Source organism: Eschrichtius robustus, chromosome 8 (assembly GCF_028021215.1).
Source record: "Eschrichtius robustus isolate mEscRob2 chromosome 8, mEscRob2.pri, whole genome shotgun sequence".
NCBI lineage: Eukaryota > Metazoa > Chordata > Mammalia > Artiodactyla > Eschrichtiidae > Eschrichtius > Eschrichtius robustus.
The window spans coordinates 52,519,810-52,540,024 of NC_090831.1; the positions used below are offsets into that span (position 1 = coordinate 52,519,810).

At 40.4% G+C, this 20,215-nt stretch overlaps 2 protein-coding genes across 3 annotated transcripts in view; one reads left to right on the forward strand and one right to left on the reverse strand.

Moving 5' to 3' along the window:
- The first annotated feature begins 5,067 nt into the window (after nucleotides 1-5,067).
- The window catches only part of GRM3 (glutamate metabotropic receptor 3), a 104,540-nt gene continuing 89,392 nt past the window's right edge, over nucleotides 5,068-20,215 (forward strand). For both annotated transcript variants that reach the window (XM_068550471.1, XM_068550470.1), the window contains exon 1: nucleotides 5,068-5,535. In XM_068550471.1, the coding sequence (XP_068406572.1) occupies nucleotides 5,068-5,535 (468 nt within the window). The remainder of the gene's footprint in view (nucleotides 5,536-20,215) is intronic.
- ELAPOR2 (endosome-lysosome associated apoptosis and autophagy regulator family member 2) overlaps nucleotides 14,772-20,215 on the reverse strand; it is a 290,466-nt gene continuing 285,022 nt past the window's right edge. Inside the window, exon 25 of the transcript XR_011074820.1 lies at nucleotides 14,772-14,957. The gene's annotated coding sequence lies outside the window, so the exon portion shown is untranslated. The remainder of the gene's footprint in view (nucleotides 14,958-20,215) is intronic.

A 20,215-nucleotide genomic window follows, 5' to 3' on the forward strand; every position in this document is an offset into this window, starting at 1 on the left:
CAATTCTGGCAGCTGAAAACTTTATAATCAAACTTATAGCCAAATTGCACGTGCTAGCACTAACCCTAAATTTTCTCCAGATCAGTTGGGTGTGCAGGCTTTGAGCACACTCAGAAGCCTTTCAGCAACTCAAGGGCTTATTTCTAGGAAAGAGTAAGAAGGGTTCTGGCAGTAGATAGCCCCTGGATAAACTACTTATTCATTGAGTCAAACTGGATTGCATTTCCGACACTAAGTCCCTGGGCGAAGTCAAGAGAGGAAGGAAAATATGTATTAGCATATGCAGAATATAGAAATGCTTCCTGCCCACATCTTTCAGGGGTTATATTCACAGCAAACCCCTAAGATTCTATTCATGCACCAATTAATAAAACATTGGTGAGCAGGTTGCCTACAGAGAGGGCTACACGTGCTTGGTTACAGTCGACACATCACTCTTCGTCCCTGAATGGAGAACTTTTGAGTGCAGAGCTGCAACTCTCTGGCTGCATGTGAATGTGGCTGCAGTAGAGAGTCTGTGTATCTGGGAAATGTACTGCTGGCTGATTTATAATGAAAGGAACCTGCAAAGAAGTAGTGGATGCCCTTTCCCACAATCCGATAAACTGTTACACAGAGATAAACAGTTGCCTTGAATTAAGCGTGTGTGTCTATTTTTCAAAGTTAAGTTTTAATTTCCTGTTCGTTCAATTTCTTCGGGCTTCATTTTAAATCATGCTAAGTATTTTTAAATTATGCATGCCCCTACAGTCTTAATCATTTCAAATTCTGCTTTAAGGAAAAGGTAAATAAGAAAATATTAAGACAGTGTATTTAAACATTACTCTAATTGATTTTTAACTGGTAATTCTCTAAGACTGCATTAAGTGCTACTTAAAGACGCCCTGTCAGAGGGCTTAAGGAAAACTATTTTACAGGACATTGTTGTTAGTCAACTTGTTTTTAAGTTCTGTATATCTAATTTGTAAACGTACATAACATATGTAATATGTCATGAATTGCTTTTTGAATCAAGCACTTAACAATTACCATGTTAAAGGTAATCGTAAACTTATTGTGAAGATTTTCACAAATGGTGGAGATAGTTGGAAGAAACAGAAATGAGTACGTTTCCATCACTCTCTGTATAAAAATATCCAAACATTTAAATTATTTGACAGCAGGCATAATGTTCATTTGTTTACAATTAAAGTTTCTATCCTAGGCATCCAGCTCATGGCCCAGCACACACAAAGTAGGTGTTCAATAAATATTTGATGAGTGAATGCATCTCTGAAGCTTTGAAATAGGAAAATAGGCAAGTTCCTAATTTAGTATTCTCCCGACCGAAAACTTAAGTAAATGTAGGTCAACTTGAGGCCACATTTTTCTTGGCTTCATACAGACCCGCCTCAGCTACAACTTTCAAATTCAAAGGCAGCATTTTCTCCTGCATGTATAAAAAGTACTACGTGCTGGCAGTCCTACCTTCAAAGGGCATAATAGGGGAAGATCATCTGGGATGATTAGGTAGGTAATAAAATAAAACAACTGATTTCTCCGCTTTAATTCCCACTTTCTAGGCCACAAATAAAATAGTAAAGAGTCATTTGCAAACAGCATTATCATAGATGTCTGGATTCGCTCAAGAAATATTTATTGAATATCTTCTGGATTGCAGACACTATGCCAGGCCCTAGATACACAAAGATAAATAAAACACAGCCTCTACTTGTGAAACAGATAGACTGACACATACTACTACTTTCAGCATAATGTGATGTTTCATGAAGTCTTATTTGGCTAAGAGCATGCATCCTCTTAAGCGAGAATTAAGCTTTCCATAAACTACACGGTCATCTTTACTCTTTGTGTAGTCAAACTTCCTTCATATTCAAGAGATATCTACATTTTTTATAGATAGATGGTTAAGACTGTGTTGATGACCTTCTTTTAATTAACTATCCTCTTTTATTAGGCACATAAAACAATTATTTTATAGAGACAATTTCAGCTTCTTTATCATTAGTGATAATGATCGCAGTGTCTTTTACCTTCCATGGCAGTTTTGCTTCAAAGGGAATTGCACATAAAATTCAAAGAGAGACCAGAAACTGATATGAACCAAAAAAAAAAAATTCTACTACAGTATCAACCTCTTTAAAAATTATCATTATTAGATTCTCTGGTGCCCTGTGGCAGATATCCCAGAGAGGCTCTAGGTTAACGCTGAGCATTCCAATCACGGCCACTCTGAGTGTTGAGGTTCACACCTAAATAAACAAAACCGAACCCAGATGACTTGTGTGTCTCAAGAAAACAACCCATCCCTTGCCCCATGAAAGAGGAACAGAAAGCATGTGGAAAGCCAGGTTTTAAAGGGCACTGCTAACAGGAGAAGGGAGAAATGTCAAAAATGTTGAAGTAAACACTGAACTAGCTCCTGTCTGGATATTTTTGCTGAGTTTTGTTTTTTCCTTCAAACCTTAAAAATCCTAAAAGTCGTGCCATTTCATTTATCCCTAATGAGCAGACAAGGAAACAAATATCAGTTGTAATCACAAAATATTTCTTGAATTAGCTACAGCAGGAATACAAAGCAGGAAGTAAACAATTTGACTGGGGAAGGAAGATAGGAAAAAACTCTTGGCCTTTCCTGGTACTGACTGTAAGGTCTTAGATGCTCAGTGGGTGCTTACCAGACAAATGATGTAGAAGGGCCTTCCCAGCAAAGGGAGCAACATGAGCAGAAGCGAGGGGTCATCACCACCTAAGTCATCCTCTGAAGTGAACATAGTTCAAATAGCAGAAGCATACGGTTTGAAGGTAGACGTGGGATGAAGTCGATGGGCATGGTGAACAGAAAGACTTGAGAGTTTGCCAGGTTCAAGATCACGGAGCATTCCAAGATCAAGACCGTTCTTCAACCTAGAGGCAAGGGGAAGTCAGTAGAGATTAACAGGAGATGGGCACTCTGAACAGCAACTAAGAATATACATTAGATAGAGCACTTCCTCCAATGGGGCACCATTCAGATTGCTAACATTTCCTAGTACACCTGACAGCACACCAGTGGCGTGCCTTTCAGGCATCCTGATTGAGCTGAGGAGCAGCCAGGAGAGACCCCTCCTCCATAAAACCTCACCAATACACGGTCATGCACAAAAGCAGGGGAGCAGACAGGCACACATGACCACACACACGAGAGCATGCAACTGTGCCCTGTCAGGAGACTGCTGCAGGAGTCTACCATCTCTCACCTGACTCTGAATGTAATAAGCTTATGTCATCTAGGGGCCAAGGGGTTGGTCAAACAGAGTGACAGTGCTGACCGATGTTTGCTCTACTGCCAGGGAGCCGGGTGTCAAGAGTACAACACTAGGTCCACTGGTTCCTGTGCACATGGGACCAGACAGCTCCACACCAGGATTTCAGAAAGTTCCCTGGGAAGACCCCAGGGAAAAAAACCATGATCCCCCCGGAGGGCTTTGCCTGACTCCTAAAAGATGCACGTGTTCGAGCCTATCATATAAAAAGAAGCTTGATTTATGAAACTGTCCTAAGCTCCAACGTCCTGTGCAAACCCCAGAACTCATTCTCACCATGCTCCCTGAAATGTGAGGCCCATGTCAGGAGCTGCCTAACCCCAGCTGGAAGAGACAGCCAACAGGCATTGCACCTTCTCCATCACTGATGTTACATCTATGGTACAGGTTTTGCAATAACAAATTTTACAATTTTGCATTTGAGGAAGGATATCTTTTCCCAACTCATAAAACGGTGCTTTGGGGGCTGGCATCAGCTCCCTAGGAATCTATTTCTATGGTCCTGCTAGAGATAACAAGAGCCTGGCTTTGTGGGTAAAAAAAAAAAGAAAAGAAGGTGGCTTTGAAAGATGTTCAGCAGGTAGACTCTACAGAACTCTGTGGCTGATGGGAAGAAAATAGGAAAGGTGGAAATGGGAAGGGCTCTTCTGTGCAGGTTTCTGGCTCGAGAGCCTGGGTACAGAGAAGAACCATTCACAGAGAGAAGGGGGACTTTATAACAGGTAGACCCTGAGGGGTCAGAGGGATGTGTCGGTTGAGCTGTTTAGCAGGCAATTAACCTAGGAATCAGTTAAGTGGTCATCGAAACTGTGAACACTAATTAAGGTAGCCCAGGACTGGGGTGGGGCGGGGAATTTGAGATGTAGTCAGACATGCAGCATGAGAACAGAAGCCTAGGAAGTCGGAACATGGAGAAAAGAGTTAAGATTTCAATTAAGGTCAAGTAAAATGAGGATTACAAAGGGTTAAAGGAATTAGAAACTAGGAGATCAGTAGTCGCTTTCTCCAAAACCATTTTGTTAGAACAGTGGGGGCAGAACTTGGCTGCAGTGACTGAGACCATCTGGGGTGACAGCGAGTGGGGACAATACTGCAGACAATCCTTGTGAAGAGGTCAGCTATGAAGGGAGGACAGAGATGCAGACACAGGGACAGTGTTACCATTGTGTTTTGTTTTATTTCCAAATGGAAAGGGAAGAGTGGGTAAGAAGGAGTTGTTTATAGTTGAAAGACAAGGAATAAAGACTCATAACCAAGTTGCTGCCCTACCAATAGCAAAGTAAGTGACTCAGAAGAGGGAGTGAACTGAACTTAGCATTAGAAAAACCAGGGTCTGAACACTAACTCCCTTCTAAGTACACATTGTCTGGTCACTTTATCTCTTTAGTCCTCAGTGTCCATTTCTGGGAGGTGGGACCACTAAGAGCTACATCACAGTGTGCTGTAAGGACTGGGCGAGAATACTTGTTGGGAGCGTGCCTGGTGCAATGGTCCATATGTGTTTAGCAGATGGTAATTTGAGTCATTACCCCACCAAAGGTCTGATTGGAGACCATCAATGTAATCACTGTTGCTTTCTTTACCATTGTTGTTCATTTAATTTTTCTCATCTCTTTAGGAATTTGCTGACAGCCTCTGCTAGTCTGTTCCTCCCTTATATGAAGGACAGAACAAAGATCCAGTTTGGAAATGAGAGAGGAGGACTAGTGCGCAGCATTGGCTCCATCCACTGATATCTCCCAGAGGTACAGACACGGGATTCATGAAGATGTTGACAAGACTCCAAGTTCTTACCTTAGCTTTGTTTTCAAAGGGACTTTTACTTTCTTTAGGGGACCATAACTTTCTGAGGAGGGAGATTAAAATAGAAGGCGACCTCGTTTTAGGGGGCCTATTTCCTATTAACGAAAAAGGCACTGGAACTGAAGAATGTGGGCGAATCAACGAAGATCGAGGGATCCAACGCCTGGAAGCCATGTTGTTTGCTATCGATGAGATTAACAAAGACAACTACTTGCTCCCAGGAGTGAAGCTGGGGGTTCACATTTTGGATACATGCTCGAGGGATACCTACGCATTAGAGCAATCACTGGAATTTGTCAGGGCTTCTTTGACTAAAGTGGATGAAGCTGAGTATATGTGTCCTGATGGATCCTATGCCATTCAAGAAAATATCCCACTGTTGATTGCAGGGGTCATTGGCGGCTCTTACAGCAGTGTTTCCATACAGGTAAGATTGGCAGTGCTGCTGATAAAACGCTGTACCTCTTTGGTTTTATGTCTTGGGAGAACAAGAGGAGAATATCCTAAGAGCTTCATCAGTGGATGATATTAGCCATGCAATTGTTCATTGCTATGGGTCTTTGAAAATATAGGTTTGCAGACAGAACAGTACTTTAGCAATGAAAATTGTTTAGAGGTATATCAGGTAGCTACTGTAGCATAACAAGCTACTCCAAAATTCAGTGACTTAAAACAACAATTACTGATTATCATAGTTTATAAGTCTGAAGACTGGCTGGAGTGAGCTGATGAAGGCGAGGTTCAGCTGCAGGTCGCTCTGCTCCAAGTTTGTCCCTTATCCTCCACCTGGAATCAGTGAGCTAGCCCGGGCATGTTTTTCTCAGAGTGATGACGGAGATGCAAGAGAATGCAGATTTAACTGTACAGGCCCCTCCCAAGCTTCTGCATGCCTCACAGCTGTGAACATCCCTCCAGGCAAAGCAACTCACAAGGCTCAGCCCAGAATCAGGGAGCAGGGAAATATGTGCTTACCCACAATACACGTGCTGCTAAGTTACATCACAAAGGATGCGGCTACACGGCAGAGTCATGATTGGAAGTCATCAATACAATCAAGCACAAGAAAGTACAAAATCACTGAGCTTTATTTTTTTCCACACTAATTTTTTCCCAAGCATTGTTTTATTCAGAGATAAATTATAAACAATTTCTCATGGTATAAACCTGAAAATGTATGCAGAGAAGCCAGATGATTACTACCAAAGAAAAAAAAAGAGGGAACAAGTTAGCACGTAACTTAAACTAGATAAAAAGCTGATAATTGGTTCTCATCATTTTGTTAGGGAAAGAAGGAGCATAGTAGTCAAACTCTTGCAATGCTCACAGGGTCACAGAATTAGAGGTGGAAAAGAGCTGAGAATTCATCCTGCTCAAACTTCTCCTTTTCCCAAGCTCCAGAAATATTGGTTTCAGGAAAACTCCCATTGGTAGGTAGCACATGAACTAGAACTCAGATAGATCTTTTGTACTTTTGGGCTCTTTCAACTGTCCTATGTGATTTCTATATGTCACTTCAATATTTTCCTAGTGAATGTGGCCGTAATAAAAGTCCATAAGAGGCACATATTGAATACTTTGCCTCCTACCAAATGGCTATAATCAAAGCCCCAAGCACTAAAGGAAGTCATAATACACACATGTTGTCTGTATATGTCGCCAACCACTTACATTGGTTCTATTTGCACTGGAATAACCTTATTGCTATATCAGAGATTCGTGGCATTTCAAATTCTACCTGCAATTCTGTGCTGTTCTAAATGACTACTGCAAATTTCTTTCCTTCTACAGTGCACACACTCATATTATGAGTAATTAGGATAATTGGTTTTTCATAAACACCCTTTGACTTCATTAGATGGATAGAAAATACTGCACATCTCACCTGTATTTGGATCAGGTAAGATGGAATTTGCTATTTAAGAAGAGAGAACTAAAACATGTATATCTGTCATACTTCAATACTTTCACCAGATGAGTGCCAAACATTTTATAAATATTTATATTATACTCAATATTACCACTAGTAAAGAATTACAAGTATGTCTTTCCGACCTTAGTTTCTCCCAATGCAGTAAATAGCACTGCACAGCAGATGTGTAAATATCTATTTATCCAAAATAATTAACAAACTATGCTAGGCAAATAGATTTTTAATCTAATTTTACTTTTTTATTACCTATAAACTCCTCAAAAGAGGTCAGGTTATCTTTAAAAAAAAAAAAAATGTAGGCTATTAAAACCCTGCACTTATTCACAAGGAAAAAAGCCACTTCTTAATCATCAAAGGACCTGGCTTATTATTTCACTTATCTGGTCCATATCACTAGAAAGTCACAAATGCTGATATGGCTTTTGTCTCCACAATATAAATAAAGAAACCAAAACTATCATGCTATACGGAAAAGGTTTTGGCATCAGCAAGACTGGGGTTTGAATTCCAACCCCAGCATTTACTAGCTTACCTGTAAAATAAGGAAAAACCATCCACTTTAAGAAGTTGTTGAAAGGATACACTGAGAGAATCCGTGGGAAATGCCTTACCAAAAAACTAACAGATTCAATAAACAGTAACTATTATGGCCCTAAAATCATAGGAAAAACCAGCGGAAGAGCCACATCTAACACCAACTCCGTGGCCAAGCGGCCCCATGAAATCGTTGCTGGTTCCCCATGGGCTTCATCCATCAGTTAATCTATGTAAAGCTCCTTGCGTACGTCCTGCCCTGTTGCGGGGGTTAGAGAGACCCCTGAAGTCGTAGAGAACACAGCCTTGACCTCGAGGAATGTGAATTCTGGCTGTGGGTACAGTACTATCATGAAATAACAGTGACTACAATTCACAATACATTTACGGGGTTCACAAAGTAAGAAATGACCTTTAGGAAGGTTCTGAGGATGACTGAGAGAATGAAAGTTGCACTAGAGAAATGCTAATTGAGCCACAGTGTGAATGAAAGGCTGGATCTGAGGAAAACCCATCAGACAGATATGGCAGATGTCTGTGACCAAGAGGACAAAGACCTTGACAGGAGTAAGGGGATGAGCTAGAGAAGAAAGGAGAGAGAGGGCTTCACTCCCCGCTCCATGGTCCTCAGGCGCTCAGGCTCTGATTAGACCTCACGCTGGTCCCCTCGGCCAAAGTAAGCGGGGAGGTGGAGCCATCTGTCTACACACTGATCTCCAGGCAGCCTTCCAAGGAACCCTTCGCCACAGGGCCTTGCTTCCGGCTAAGCACCATGAATGAGAAGAGGTCTTAGGGGCTCTTATATAGCTGAGAATTTAAGTGTGTTATCCTTGTGAAACACATGCCTTTTAATAAGAATTCTTAAAAAAAAAAAAATAGTCAACAGCAATCCAAAGCAATAGATTCCTAGTGGTGATTTTAAGACACTCTTGTACACAAATGAGAGATATTTTAGAAGAGAGGATTTGTCTGGGGGCCCCTCACACTCACGTACTTTTGTTCCTGGACTGATTCTGATCCTCTACCCTGGTGTCTGGTAACCATGGTGACAGTGTGTAGCCGGTAGTCGCAAAGATCCATGCCCGTCAGTCACCTCTGCCATCCATTTTTAACTCCTTTTGACTTCCTAAATATTTCCTGGAAATGCCTGTGCCTGAACTAAGCTGGGGGAAGAAAAGAGGGTTAAACTGTAGAAAAAATCTACTGGTACGTAATCCACCACACAATTTCAAAGATTCCACTCATCTAATTGTTGCATCAAGTCCCAAACCACAGCGCAGAGTTTTCAGTCACAAAATTGTCTCTTGAGAGACAGAATTATCAAGAGTGATAAAATTTGTGCATCTTCTCTTTTGCGGTTGGCTGAGTTTAGACGTTATCATCTCCCCATTGGGCCTGAATAGCTTTATTGGTGGGAATGCTTCAGAAGGCACTTCTCTCTCCCATTTCCGCTTCTCTCATTATCTTCCTACTAAAGAAGAATGCTCCTAGAAGTCAGCAGAGGAGATATCCTCTGCTGTATTAGTTCATACAACAGGCAGTTTGCAGATAGCGAAAACTGCGTGAAAGGAGAAATTCTTAATGATTTGCTGAGTTAACCTGTATCACCATTGATGAAAACCGGGATATTTTCCCAACACTCCTTTTAAGTAAGACAAACCACTCTGTGGTGGTCTCTTGTCTAAAGCAACAGGACTGATTTTTAAATTTGGTAATCAATGAAAACTAGCATCAAGATCCTTCTTTATTAGCAAATATACGTGGGGTCTATTCACCCCCTCTGGTGAATGAGCTTCTTTTCAAAGCATTTTTAAGACTGTATTCTGCTCTCTTCTATAAGCCTGCAATCCACCCACTTGGGGGAAAGAAGTATTTATTCAAGAAGAGAATCAGGTTGGTTGCCTTTAGTGAGGCAATTGCCTACATGGTACTATTTTGAAGCAGTGTTTATGCTTGTGTTTTTTCAAATAGACTGTAGTTAGAGCTCCCAAGTTGTTCAGTCAAAACAAAAAAAAAGTCTCTTGAAATGTTCCCCCAAATGTTCCTCACTCCTTTCAGAGGATGTATATTTCCTCAGTCTTTCTTGCCTTACCAAAGCAAAGTTCAGCTGGAACAACAGGGCAGGCATTAATTGACCCAGTTATTGTTGCGTCCCTGAGTGTTAAAGTGACCTCAGCGACAAGAGGGTATTCGGGTTAGATAGCTCATAAAAAGGGCAGAAGAGAGCCTTGAAAGGATCTTACTACCTCTTTCCCATGCTTGAGAAACAGACCCCTTTTCAGAATTTTTAGCAATAGCCACATCCCAGGAACTCCTGACCCCGGGAGGTGACCATTATATCATTTATCATGACATGGATTTGGACATGCCACGCATTGCTCACATCATGTCTCTGAGAAGAATAACTCAAACTAAATCCCTTGCAGTAAGTTTCCCAGATTTTACCTACATGGGGTACGAAGAACAGCGTGAAGAGACACTCGCCACTCTTATTATTCCTCCTCCACCTAATTCCACAGTGTGAAAGTGGACCTGTACTGGTCAATCTGTATTAAACATCTCCCTCCCTCAATGATTCATTCCTCCTTTAAATTCAAATGCTGTGGGGAAGAATCACACGTGAATTGTTGTTCTTATTATAGCAGCGTCAGAAAAATAGTTGAAGGACTTGGGGTTACAAAAGGCTTCATACGGTTAGCTGTGTCCGAGTATCAGATAGACTACAGAGGGAAAAAGAATGCTTTTTCTGTGGATAAATAAATTTAACCTAGAGCGGAGTTTGTCAACGTTGTCCCTGTTGGGCTGGACACTCCTGTTGCGTGGAGCTGCCCTGTGCATTGCAGGATGTCTGGCAGCGTCACTGGTCCCTCCCCACTGGACTACCTGCCAACAGCACCCTAAATTGTGACATCCCAAAATGTTCCTATACACTGCCAAATTACAAAGTTATCCCCCTTTCCCTCTGGCAATCACTGATTGAGAGCAGGGCATATTTAGGGCCAACATAAGGAAGAGTTGTTAGAAACGATATGATAGTCCTGAAGGAGGAGGATGTAAGGAAATGGGTCCTTGGTCACCGGAGTTTCTTCAAACAAAAGCTGGCCTGTAACTGAGGAGACCGAAGCAACGTATTAGTATGTGAACTATGTTGCATTTAAGGGCATTTCTTAATTTTATAATTATATGTCACTCAAGCAAAATACTCTATTAGGATGAGTGATTATAAAGGCAGTGTCTTTATAAACACGAAGCAAAATAAATTACAGACTCTCTTCCATCAGGATTAATTTGAAGAAGTCCAATCAATTGTTACTTCACTTGATTATGGTAGTATTTGTGTGAATTTGGTGAACCAAGCATCTCAGCTGTGTACTAATTACAACTAGGGCACTCATAAAATCATTTTTCATCAGAAAATAAGCATTTATTAAGCTTATACATTTTAGGTTCAGCAAGAACACTATTGTGTAGACTCTAGGTAATGTGAAGCAGAGAGCATGCAAAATAAAATTTAAAAATATTATTACAAAACAGAAAACAAACTTAGGATTACCAAAGGGGAAAGGGGGGGCAGGGATAAGTTAGGAGTTTGGGATTAACAGAGACACACTACTATATATAAAATAGATAAACAACAAGGATCTACTGTATAGCACAGGGAACTATATTAATATCTTGTAATAGCCTACAAGGGACAAGAATCTGAAAAAGAATATCACTTTGCTGTACACCTGAAACATTGTAAATCAACTATACTTCAATAAAAAAATTTATGTATCTGTACACCTGAAACGTTGTAAATCAACTATACTTCAATAAAAAAATTTATAAATAGTAGACACCTTATAAGCCCCTGAGGCACCTATAAGCAAATGAGGAAATATCAAATCCATACATAAAACAGGTACAAGTGTAAGACTGGAGAATCAGCTGACAACATAAGTACTAGGAGACCAGAGAGAATGATAGAATGAGCAGAAAGGAACAGAGGTGAAGAGGAAAAAGACTTTTAGATCCATGTGAACAGAAAGCCTGCCTTTGAAGTGTCCCTGGAAAGTTGCTTTCTCGTCTACCGATGTATACTACCTGCTCACTCTTTCCTAAAAAGGAGACCAGTGTTTCTTCCACCTGGAATGCACCGTCCCTTAGCTGTCTGTAGGCCTTGCCAAATCCTTCTCTCCTTCAGTTCTCAGCTCAAACCCTATCCCTTTTGAGAAACGTTGCCCAAGTGCCCACGACCTAAGCACACACTTCCATTACTAGCTTATTAACCATAATGATTCCTTTGCATATCTATTTTCCCACCTAACTATAAGCTACTTGAGTTTGGGAACCACATCTTTTGTCTTTGTATTGAGGGCACTGAAGACAATGCCTCTACCAGGTTGAGAGTAAATGCTTTTTGAACGAATTGAAAGAACTAACAGAATGATATCCTGCTGCATGTCCAGAAGGCATCCTTAAATGAATCTTGGGTTGCAGGTCACAACCACGACCTACCTATTCTAGATCAGTCTGGAAGACTGTAAATGAAAACTCAGCATTTTCCTATAACAGAAAACTGTGTTTGATACAAAAGACAGATGATGTCGCAAAGTGAGCTTGTGGGACAAAAGTCCCCCCACCCTCCCCACCTCCACTGCCTACACGCGTGCCACAAAAGGTGCTTTGATCTGAGAGTAGCAAGGGTTCCACTCCACTTGTCCTTAGACTGACTATTCCCAGAGACAACTACCCAAGACTCAGCATAGCTGGGCACCCAGGGCCATTCCAGATTAGGTTAGAGCCCCATCCTTACTCTAATCAAGCTCTCTACAGTCTCTCCACATAAAAAATATGCAGAGTGTCAACTAGGCCAAGATACCACGCTTGGAGCTAACACAAAAGAGAAGGAAACATCATCCTGTACTTAAGAAAAGCAGAGTGACAGCATTAGAAATCCATTTACCAATCTATCTTTAGTGTCTCTATCACTAGAAAAGTAAAAATGATAGTTGCCTTTAATGAGTTTAATATTGCAAATACAACAATCACAGCACGGATACAACTACACATTTTTACCGTGCCTTCTTAAAGAAGTTCAGCTCAGTGATCACAACTCCGGATGCAGACTACCTCGGATTTATTTGATCCTTCATTACCTCTCTCCTCATGTCTAAGACTGAGATATGAATAGTACCTCTTTCACTGGGCTATTGCATGAATTAGGTGAGAAAATACATGAAAAACAGTAAAAAAAAAAAAAAAAAAATAGTGGTCCACACATAATGAGAATTAAACATTTTAGATTTTAGTAGATATTACCTGTTAGCTTTTTTAACTTTTAACATCTGCAGTGCAAGAGGAGTAGTTCCAAGAGGAATTGAGGTTCATAAAGGTCAAACACCAAGTTCAAGCTTCTACCGCTTTACAACATTAAAATCCAGATAGCTTGCCTCCGACACTGCCTCACCCCCTCACGTAGTCTAAGCTTCAGAAAAACCCAACTCAACAGTTATCTCTGATAGAATCTTTTATTTCCTTCCCAGACTTTTCACGCAAAAGCAATCTCACAAAGCTGATGTTTTGAAAACTCTTTCCATTGCTCCTGCTTTTCCTCCTCCAAAAAAGGGCAATGCTGTTCAAGGACTTTATCACAGGGAGAGAGGCAACAGCAAGAGCAATTCAAAAATGCTTTTGTTCAGCTGCATAGCACAGGGAGATCAGCTCAGTGCTTTGTGACCACCTACAGGGGTGGGATAGGGAGGGTGGGAGGGACATGTAAGAGGGAAGAGATATGGGGATATATGTATACGTGTAGCTGATTCATTTTGTTATACAGCAGAAACTAACACAACACTGTAGAGCAATTATACTCCAATAAAGACGTTAAAAAAATAAAATTAAATTCAAAAATTAAAAATACAATAGCTAAGGGGAAAAAAATGTTTTTGTTAACACTGTTTCATTGTAGAAATTTCTCACCAGCTGTAATTATCTAAGATGCACTATTTCTTTTCCTTTGCTTTGGAGTTAATTTATTCCTTAATTAATTCTCCTTCTGTCATGTGTTTATTTGGAAACTACTCGTGAAAAACAAGAGGTTACTCACAGGACTACTGTCCACGGGGCAATAGAATGGCCCATGGCTGAGAACCAGCTTCTGTGGTGGTCACACATCTGTGATGGAGGTCATGAGATGAAAATCAAGGGACACAGGCATTCCTGAAAGATCAGCAAGTGTTTTATAATATGATTACAGATTAATCAGTAAGCTCATCGACGTAGGACTGCTGACACGTTCAGTTAAAACAAAGTTGTGATTTTGCTTTAACAATACAAAGTTCTCTTTCCGAATCACCATTAAATATGTGTCTTTTTAATGGAGCAATATGTACAAGGCTCAGTATTTCAATATGCAAAGAGCCAACACTTAGCAGTTTATAATAATCAAAGTCCATTGATTTAATGTAATAGAAGGGCTTTTACTGGTCTGAGAAAAATGCAGTTGAAAACTTACAGAGTATTTTTCCAATTAGTGGACTTGGAAAATCTAAGAATATGTTCCGAAAACACCTGCAGTTAAACTCTAAGTAAATGTTGCTACTCCAGGCGGGATAGCAGTGGGACTTTGAACACTAAAATTGTGCTGTCGCTATTTTTGACATCACCACCTGGTATATTATGGAAATCCCTCTGTTTCTAGTGACAAAGTCTTGATTCATGCCAGCTCCTTGACTTTACATTCCCGCAGAGGGAACTGTAACACAGGGGGAAATACAATAGGAAGAACACCTTCAAAAATTACATTCCAAACACAGACCAGGTTTCCCTGCCAAGCGGTCAGAATGGCAAAGCATCTTGAGACATTCGCCATCACTTAATAGGGTTGAATTTGCAGGGCACACATCCCAGGGGCTAGTTGGTCCCTCCCAAGCACTGCGCCTCCAATTTGGGTAGCTGCCATTAGGTTCACAATGAGGCCTCAGAGAATACAAACCATGCTGTTAAGCTCTCCCAGTGTGGAAAACAGATGTGATGGAACACATAATCTACAATTTGCTCAGAATTTTTCTACAAAAAAAAGTAACTTTCCATCGAAATAAAACCACCATGTGCATTAAGCACATATTACCTATGTTGACACAGTAGTTTCAAGGAATATTGTTTATACGAGATTTAAAGAAATGTGACAATAAATACAGGTTGGTGCCATCCAGTGAATTTCAACCGTTATCAAAGTTTACTTATCTGACTCTCAGTTTTTGTTTCCACCTTGAAGAAAGTCTTCATGCTCTTTTTTCTGAGATGTTTCCAGGAATTTAAAAGTTCTTTAGCTTTTTTATAGTGTCCAACGATGAAAATTATTTATGACCTGCTTCTTTCCAAGAAGAATTCAAGGTGACCTGTAATGACACAAACAGGAGAACAAATTAAGACATGAGTACTTGAGTAATTACCACCAAACAAATAAATGGTTTTAAGTGGACTCAAATTTTATTTAAACCTCTGATCTTGTCCTTTCTATTATTAACTGACTCACTGTTATTGGGATTACAAGGTCCCTGGCCTTCAAGAACTCACAGCCTGAGTCAGAATGAGTATGTCGTCCATCTGATTACCCTTCCCTGACTCTTTCTTTTCAAGTTGGATGTCATCCACTGTGGTCTTTGAAGAACGTAACTGTGGTCATGTCATTCCCTTAATTAAAAATTTTAATGTCTTTTTTATCTCTTAAAGAAGAAAAATTCAAACTCTTTAGCACAGCGTATAAAAAACTTAGCAGTGCAGCCAGAGTCCTTCTATTTTTCCTCACCCTGCTAATCTCTACAGGGCACTGGGTACCCTGATAATATTGAACCATTTGCTGCTCTTAAAGCAAAAGTGCATTTGCCCATCTCTGTCTTCCTGCTCTTCTTTCTGCCTGAAAACTTCCTCTCCCTTCCTCTGCCTGATAACTGTTCACTTTCTCTTCAAGATCAAGTCTAAATGTTACTTCTACATGGGAGCCTGCCATGACTCACCTGAACTTGCTCCTTCACCTGTGTTTTAGTATAAGTATGTGTACACTTATCTCAAAATTTTATCCTTGTTATGTTTCTTTGTCCCCAAGAGACTACAACTTCCTAGGAGATAGTGGGGATACATTACTCAGCTTAGGACAACCTAAATTTGAGAATAGCGCCTTGTATAATGAGCACTGATTGAAGTTTGCTGAATGAATGACTGCTGGCTTAGCCATTCTCATGACCTCCAACACTTTTTGAACATTGACTATGTGCTAGCCAGTGAGTTAAGTGCTTCACATGTGTTATCACTTAATCCCTAAATAAATTCATAAACCAGAGACTACTTAATCCCTTTTTACAGATGAGAAACCTGAAGCTTAAGGAATTAAAATAACTTGCCTAAATTCATGCAGCTAGTGAGAGAAGGGGCTGGTTTGATTCCAGTCCTATGCACCGAATGGTTATACTACTTGCTTTTGTACGTGCCAGTTCTGTTGAAGTAATGAACAGTTAACAGGAAAACCATGAATAACATAGTTCTATTTGCTACAAATAATATGGTATATAGCCCTCTGCCCTAAATTATTGCAAAGGACCTCAGAAATAAATACTAATCATTTTTTTAAAAATTAAGCTACAGCCCTTAGCTCTTCCCACGCTTACCCAACAGCTTTGGGACCTTGGTTAACAGTCAAAAAGGATAGGAGTGCCTTTTTATTGACAGGACTACATTTAGCATATTATGTTATACAAGTGACTTCAGGGGCCACAGAAAAATATGGATTAGTTCAACTTGTGGCTCTGTTAAGTCCTCAAGAGGCGTTGTCAAAAATCAATATCCAAGGCACTAAAGGATGTGTTTTTAACAGGTCTGTTGGTGTCAAGTTACCCTTGGAGTCATCCTTTCTCAGGTGTCGCTGGCAAACACTAATGCATGCTGGACCAGATATGAAACAGACCTTCTGATCTTACTGTTAGAGACTGAAATTCAAGCCAGTTCAGTTCCATGATTTCTCTTGAAAGTTAATTCACAGGGGGAAAAGGAACAAAGAGCAGATACAGGTTGATTCAGTGGGCAAAATACCATCTCGTTCCTCTTCTAAGTACCTGCTAAGTCTAGTTGGAAGCAAAGTCATTCCTGAGATGGTGCCTTGGTAGTAAGGGAGAAAGACAGACCCTCGTCGAACGTGCGTTTCTTACGATGAGAAACCTGACATGTCTGATGATGCCAGTCTCCCGGAAGAACGTGATCCAAGGGATCCTACATGGTCTGCAGAGCAGTTCAGCCTCAGTGATAAGCGATGAGAACACCTAAATGGCTAATCTTGCTATTCATAAATTCCTTCGTCACAAAGGAAGAAAATGAAAGTGTCTACCTATCTGAGTTGCAAACCACAGGTGTTGAGCGCAAATATTTCAGGAAAGGGAGGGATAGAAATCAGGGTTACTGAAAGCCATTTATGAAGGTTTCTGCCATGACTAAGGAGTCCTTTGTCTGGAACGTCCCTGCAAAATCATCAGGACTGAGTCATACCGTTAATGGGAATGGCAGTGTAAATCTTTGACTAGAGCATTTTCTGTGCTCATGGCATGTAAGAATCAGTGACTTTTGCAGATTAAACTGAGAAAACTGGCACTTGCTACCCTCCATTATATGGTTTCCTAAATCCAGATTAATCTCTCACCTTCAAACATGGGCTCCAGTCAACTCTTTTCATGTAAAATATTCCCAGATGTGCTGTAGGCAGTGTGGTCAAAAAAAAAAAAAGTGACTAATCCTTTCTGCAATAACAATATGATTGGCATCCTTTATGGGCAGATAACTCATGTGATGGGAACAGCTTGAATTCCTCAGGCAGTTTCTCGACAACACATCACCTCCAGTTTCAGTTTAAAATCCAAGCCAATCTGGGATTTTGTACAGCTAATAGTGCCGCTTGATCAATCTGAATAGGAGGGTCACTGAGGTCTCTTCCCATCACAACATTTAGAACTGGCTTTATGTAATAACATGGGTTATAAGGTAGCAGATGGTTTAAAGTACAGCACTCTTCCGGGCTTATATATAATCACTTAATTAAAAGAATGAAACAAAGCAATCAGCACTGCATGTGTGATAAAACAATTAAAGGTGCAGGCTTATTCTTAGAAAACAGCCCCAAAGCGATATGGGAATAGCATCGAATGCAAAGGCAAACCCATGGAGGTTATTATCAAGTCTCCTAATTCCCAGGACAGCAGCAACGGCTTATTTTTCCAATGTATACAGTTCAGCTTTGCAGATAGCACGTTTCTTGGACAATCACTTTAGTGGGAAACTTATTTCTACTGGACACTAGACGTACATACGCCTTTCAGTCTTCTGTTGAAAAAAAAAAAAAATGTTTGGCACTGTGTCACCACAGAAGGCATGACGCTCATGTTTAAAATGGATACATCATGGATGACCTGAAGGGGAAGAGTGACCACAGGATGTGGGAGTTCACAGGTGACTCTGAAATTTCCAATTCATATTCCCTTTTTCCACAACCTCAAAGAATAGACTACCCGAGCTCTTTCCCATAGTTTACATTCTTTTTTTCCCATGATGGAAGCATCACTGAAATGAAGCATGACACCTGGAATTCTAAAGAGTCCCTGTGACTTGCTAAAAAATGTCGGGAGAAGTAAAACTCCCAAATAAATTGGTCTTTAACTCAAAATTCCCAACAGTGAATAAGGATGGTTTGGATGCCTACAGTAGCATCACTTCACAACTGGCTATTGATTATGGGAAAGACATTCCCAAGAAAGAATAAGAACTGAGCAAACTGATGTGAGTGCTGAGTGTTTGGCTGCTTACGTATCTTGTACATAATGCATTTGTCTCCAGAAAAACCTGACCTTATCAGCAGACCTTAGTAAGCGTTCATTTGATGAAGTCTTCCCTTAGGTATATGTTTATATGATTCCTACTTTAGGTTTATGTGGTTTGAGGACTAAGGCTCCATGGTAAGACCTTAGTTTGTTTTCCTTAAGACAGAAAGGCACCTTTGTAGCTCAAAGGAAATTGGTGCAATGGCCAGATCCAGTTGGCATGATATTGACTTCCTTTTGTATATTCCTAGTTAGTTACACAGAGATAATTTGGAGAAATTGGTTTTAAGGGTATGAAAACCTTTGCTTCAGCTACCTCAAGGTCTAAGCCAATTGTCTACGTGTCATCTCATTTTGGTGAAAACTTGACAAGGATTAGTGAAGGATCCACACTGCACAGAATATTGTTTATAGGTAGTGTCTGAGAGGAGCTTTACACTGCTTGCTGGTGGGTAGCTAGTTTGGGGGCGGGGGAGTTCCCACAGAAAAGTATCCTTGCAATTAGAAAAGGTCACATGAAAGAGCAGCAAGCTAGCAACTCATTTATCAACTCATTTATTTAACAAACAACATGGAGGATCTCTCTACTCTGCAAGGCATCGAGGAAACAGAGATTAACAACGTTCATTCTGGGCTTCCCTGGTGGCGCAGTGGTTAAGAATCCACCTGCTAATGCAGGGGACACGGGTTCGAGCCCTGGTCCGGGAAGATCCCACATTAAAAAAAAAAAAAAAAAACAATGTTCATTCCCTGTTTTTCAGAGTTTTCACTCCAGTAGAGGAATTAGTGAAGGATCTAGAAGTAACCATACACTTTGATTAGTGCCATGAGGGAAATACATAAAGGAGTGACAGAGTCTCAGAAGATGGGCACACAACTTGGCCTGAAGTGACAAATCAAGGAAGGTTTCTCAGAGAAGGGGCCCTTGAATGGATTCACTGAACAGACAAGTGGTAAAGGTCATTCTAAGCACAAGGGACAACACATGCAAAGGCGCATAGATTTGAGGAAATAACTATATAGAGAAACTATATAGAGCTGAGTTCATTTGGAGGGGAAAATAACAGGAAAATGGTAGCAGAAGTTCAACAGCATGTACCATTGGTTTGGTGGACAACTATTGCTGGGGAAAGCCATCCGAAATAACTCCAGCTTAAAACCACGAAAATGGGACAAAGACAAAAATACTCATTTCAGACCATAGCATCTACTGGAAAACATACTAGTAGCTGGCCAAGCCTAGCATCTTAAGCATTTCTCCTCGAGTCAAAAAAAAAGTCATACATTTGTGACTTGAGAGGTTACAGTGAAAACATTGTACAACCTAGTCTGGAATAAATTCTAACCACCCAGAAAGTGGATACCCCAAGGTGTTTGAACATTGAACATAAAACTATAGTACACGCTACATGCAGAAAGGGTTTCTGCAAAACTTGTATGTGGCCTCTCAGGCCCTAGGAAACAACAGGCTCTGCCATAAGGTCTTGGTGTTTCTCACATAAATCATAAAGCCAAACCTGATCATGATATTTATAGCTTGAAGCTTTCAAACTCCCAGCTGAAATGTCCCCTGGTTTCTTAGACAACTGTTCTTATCTCTCTAGATGGTCAGTCAGTAAACAAACGTCTATGGAACCATCTCAAAGTATAGACTGACAAATGAAAAAGTATACTTTTGATAACAAGGAATGATTGCTCATGGTCCTCCAATCAAGGAGTTAGTGCCTTGAGAAGTGAAAAAAGACAGACATACTATAACTTGAAATATATCGTTGCTATATTGTAATGAGAGGAATCCC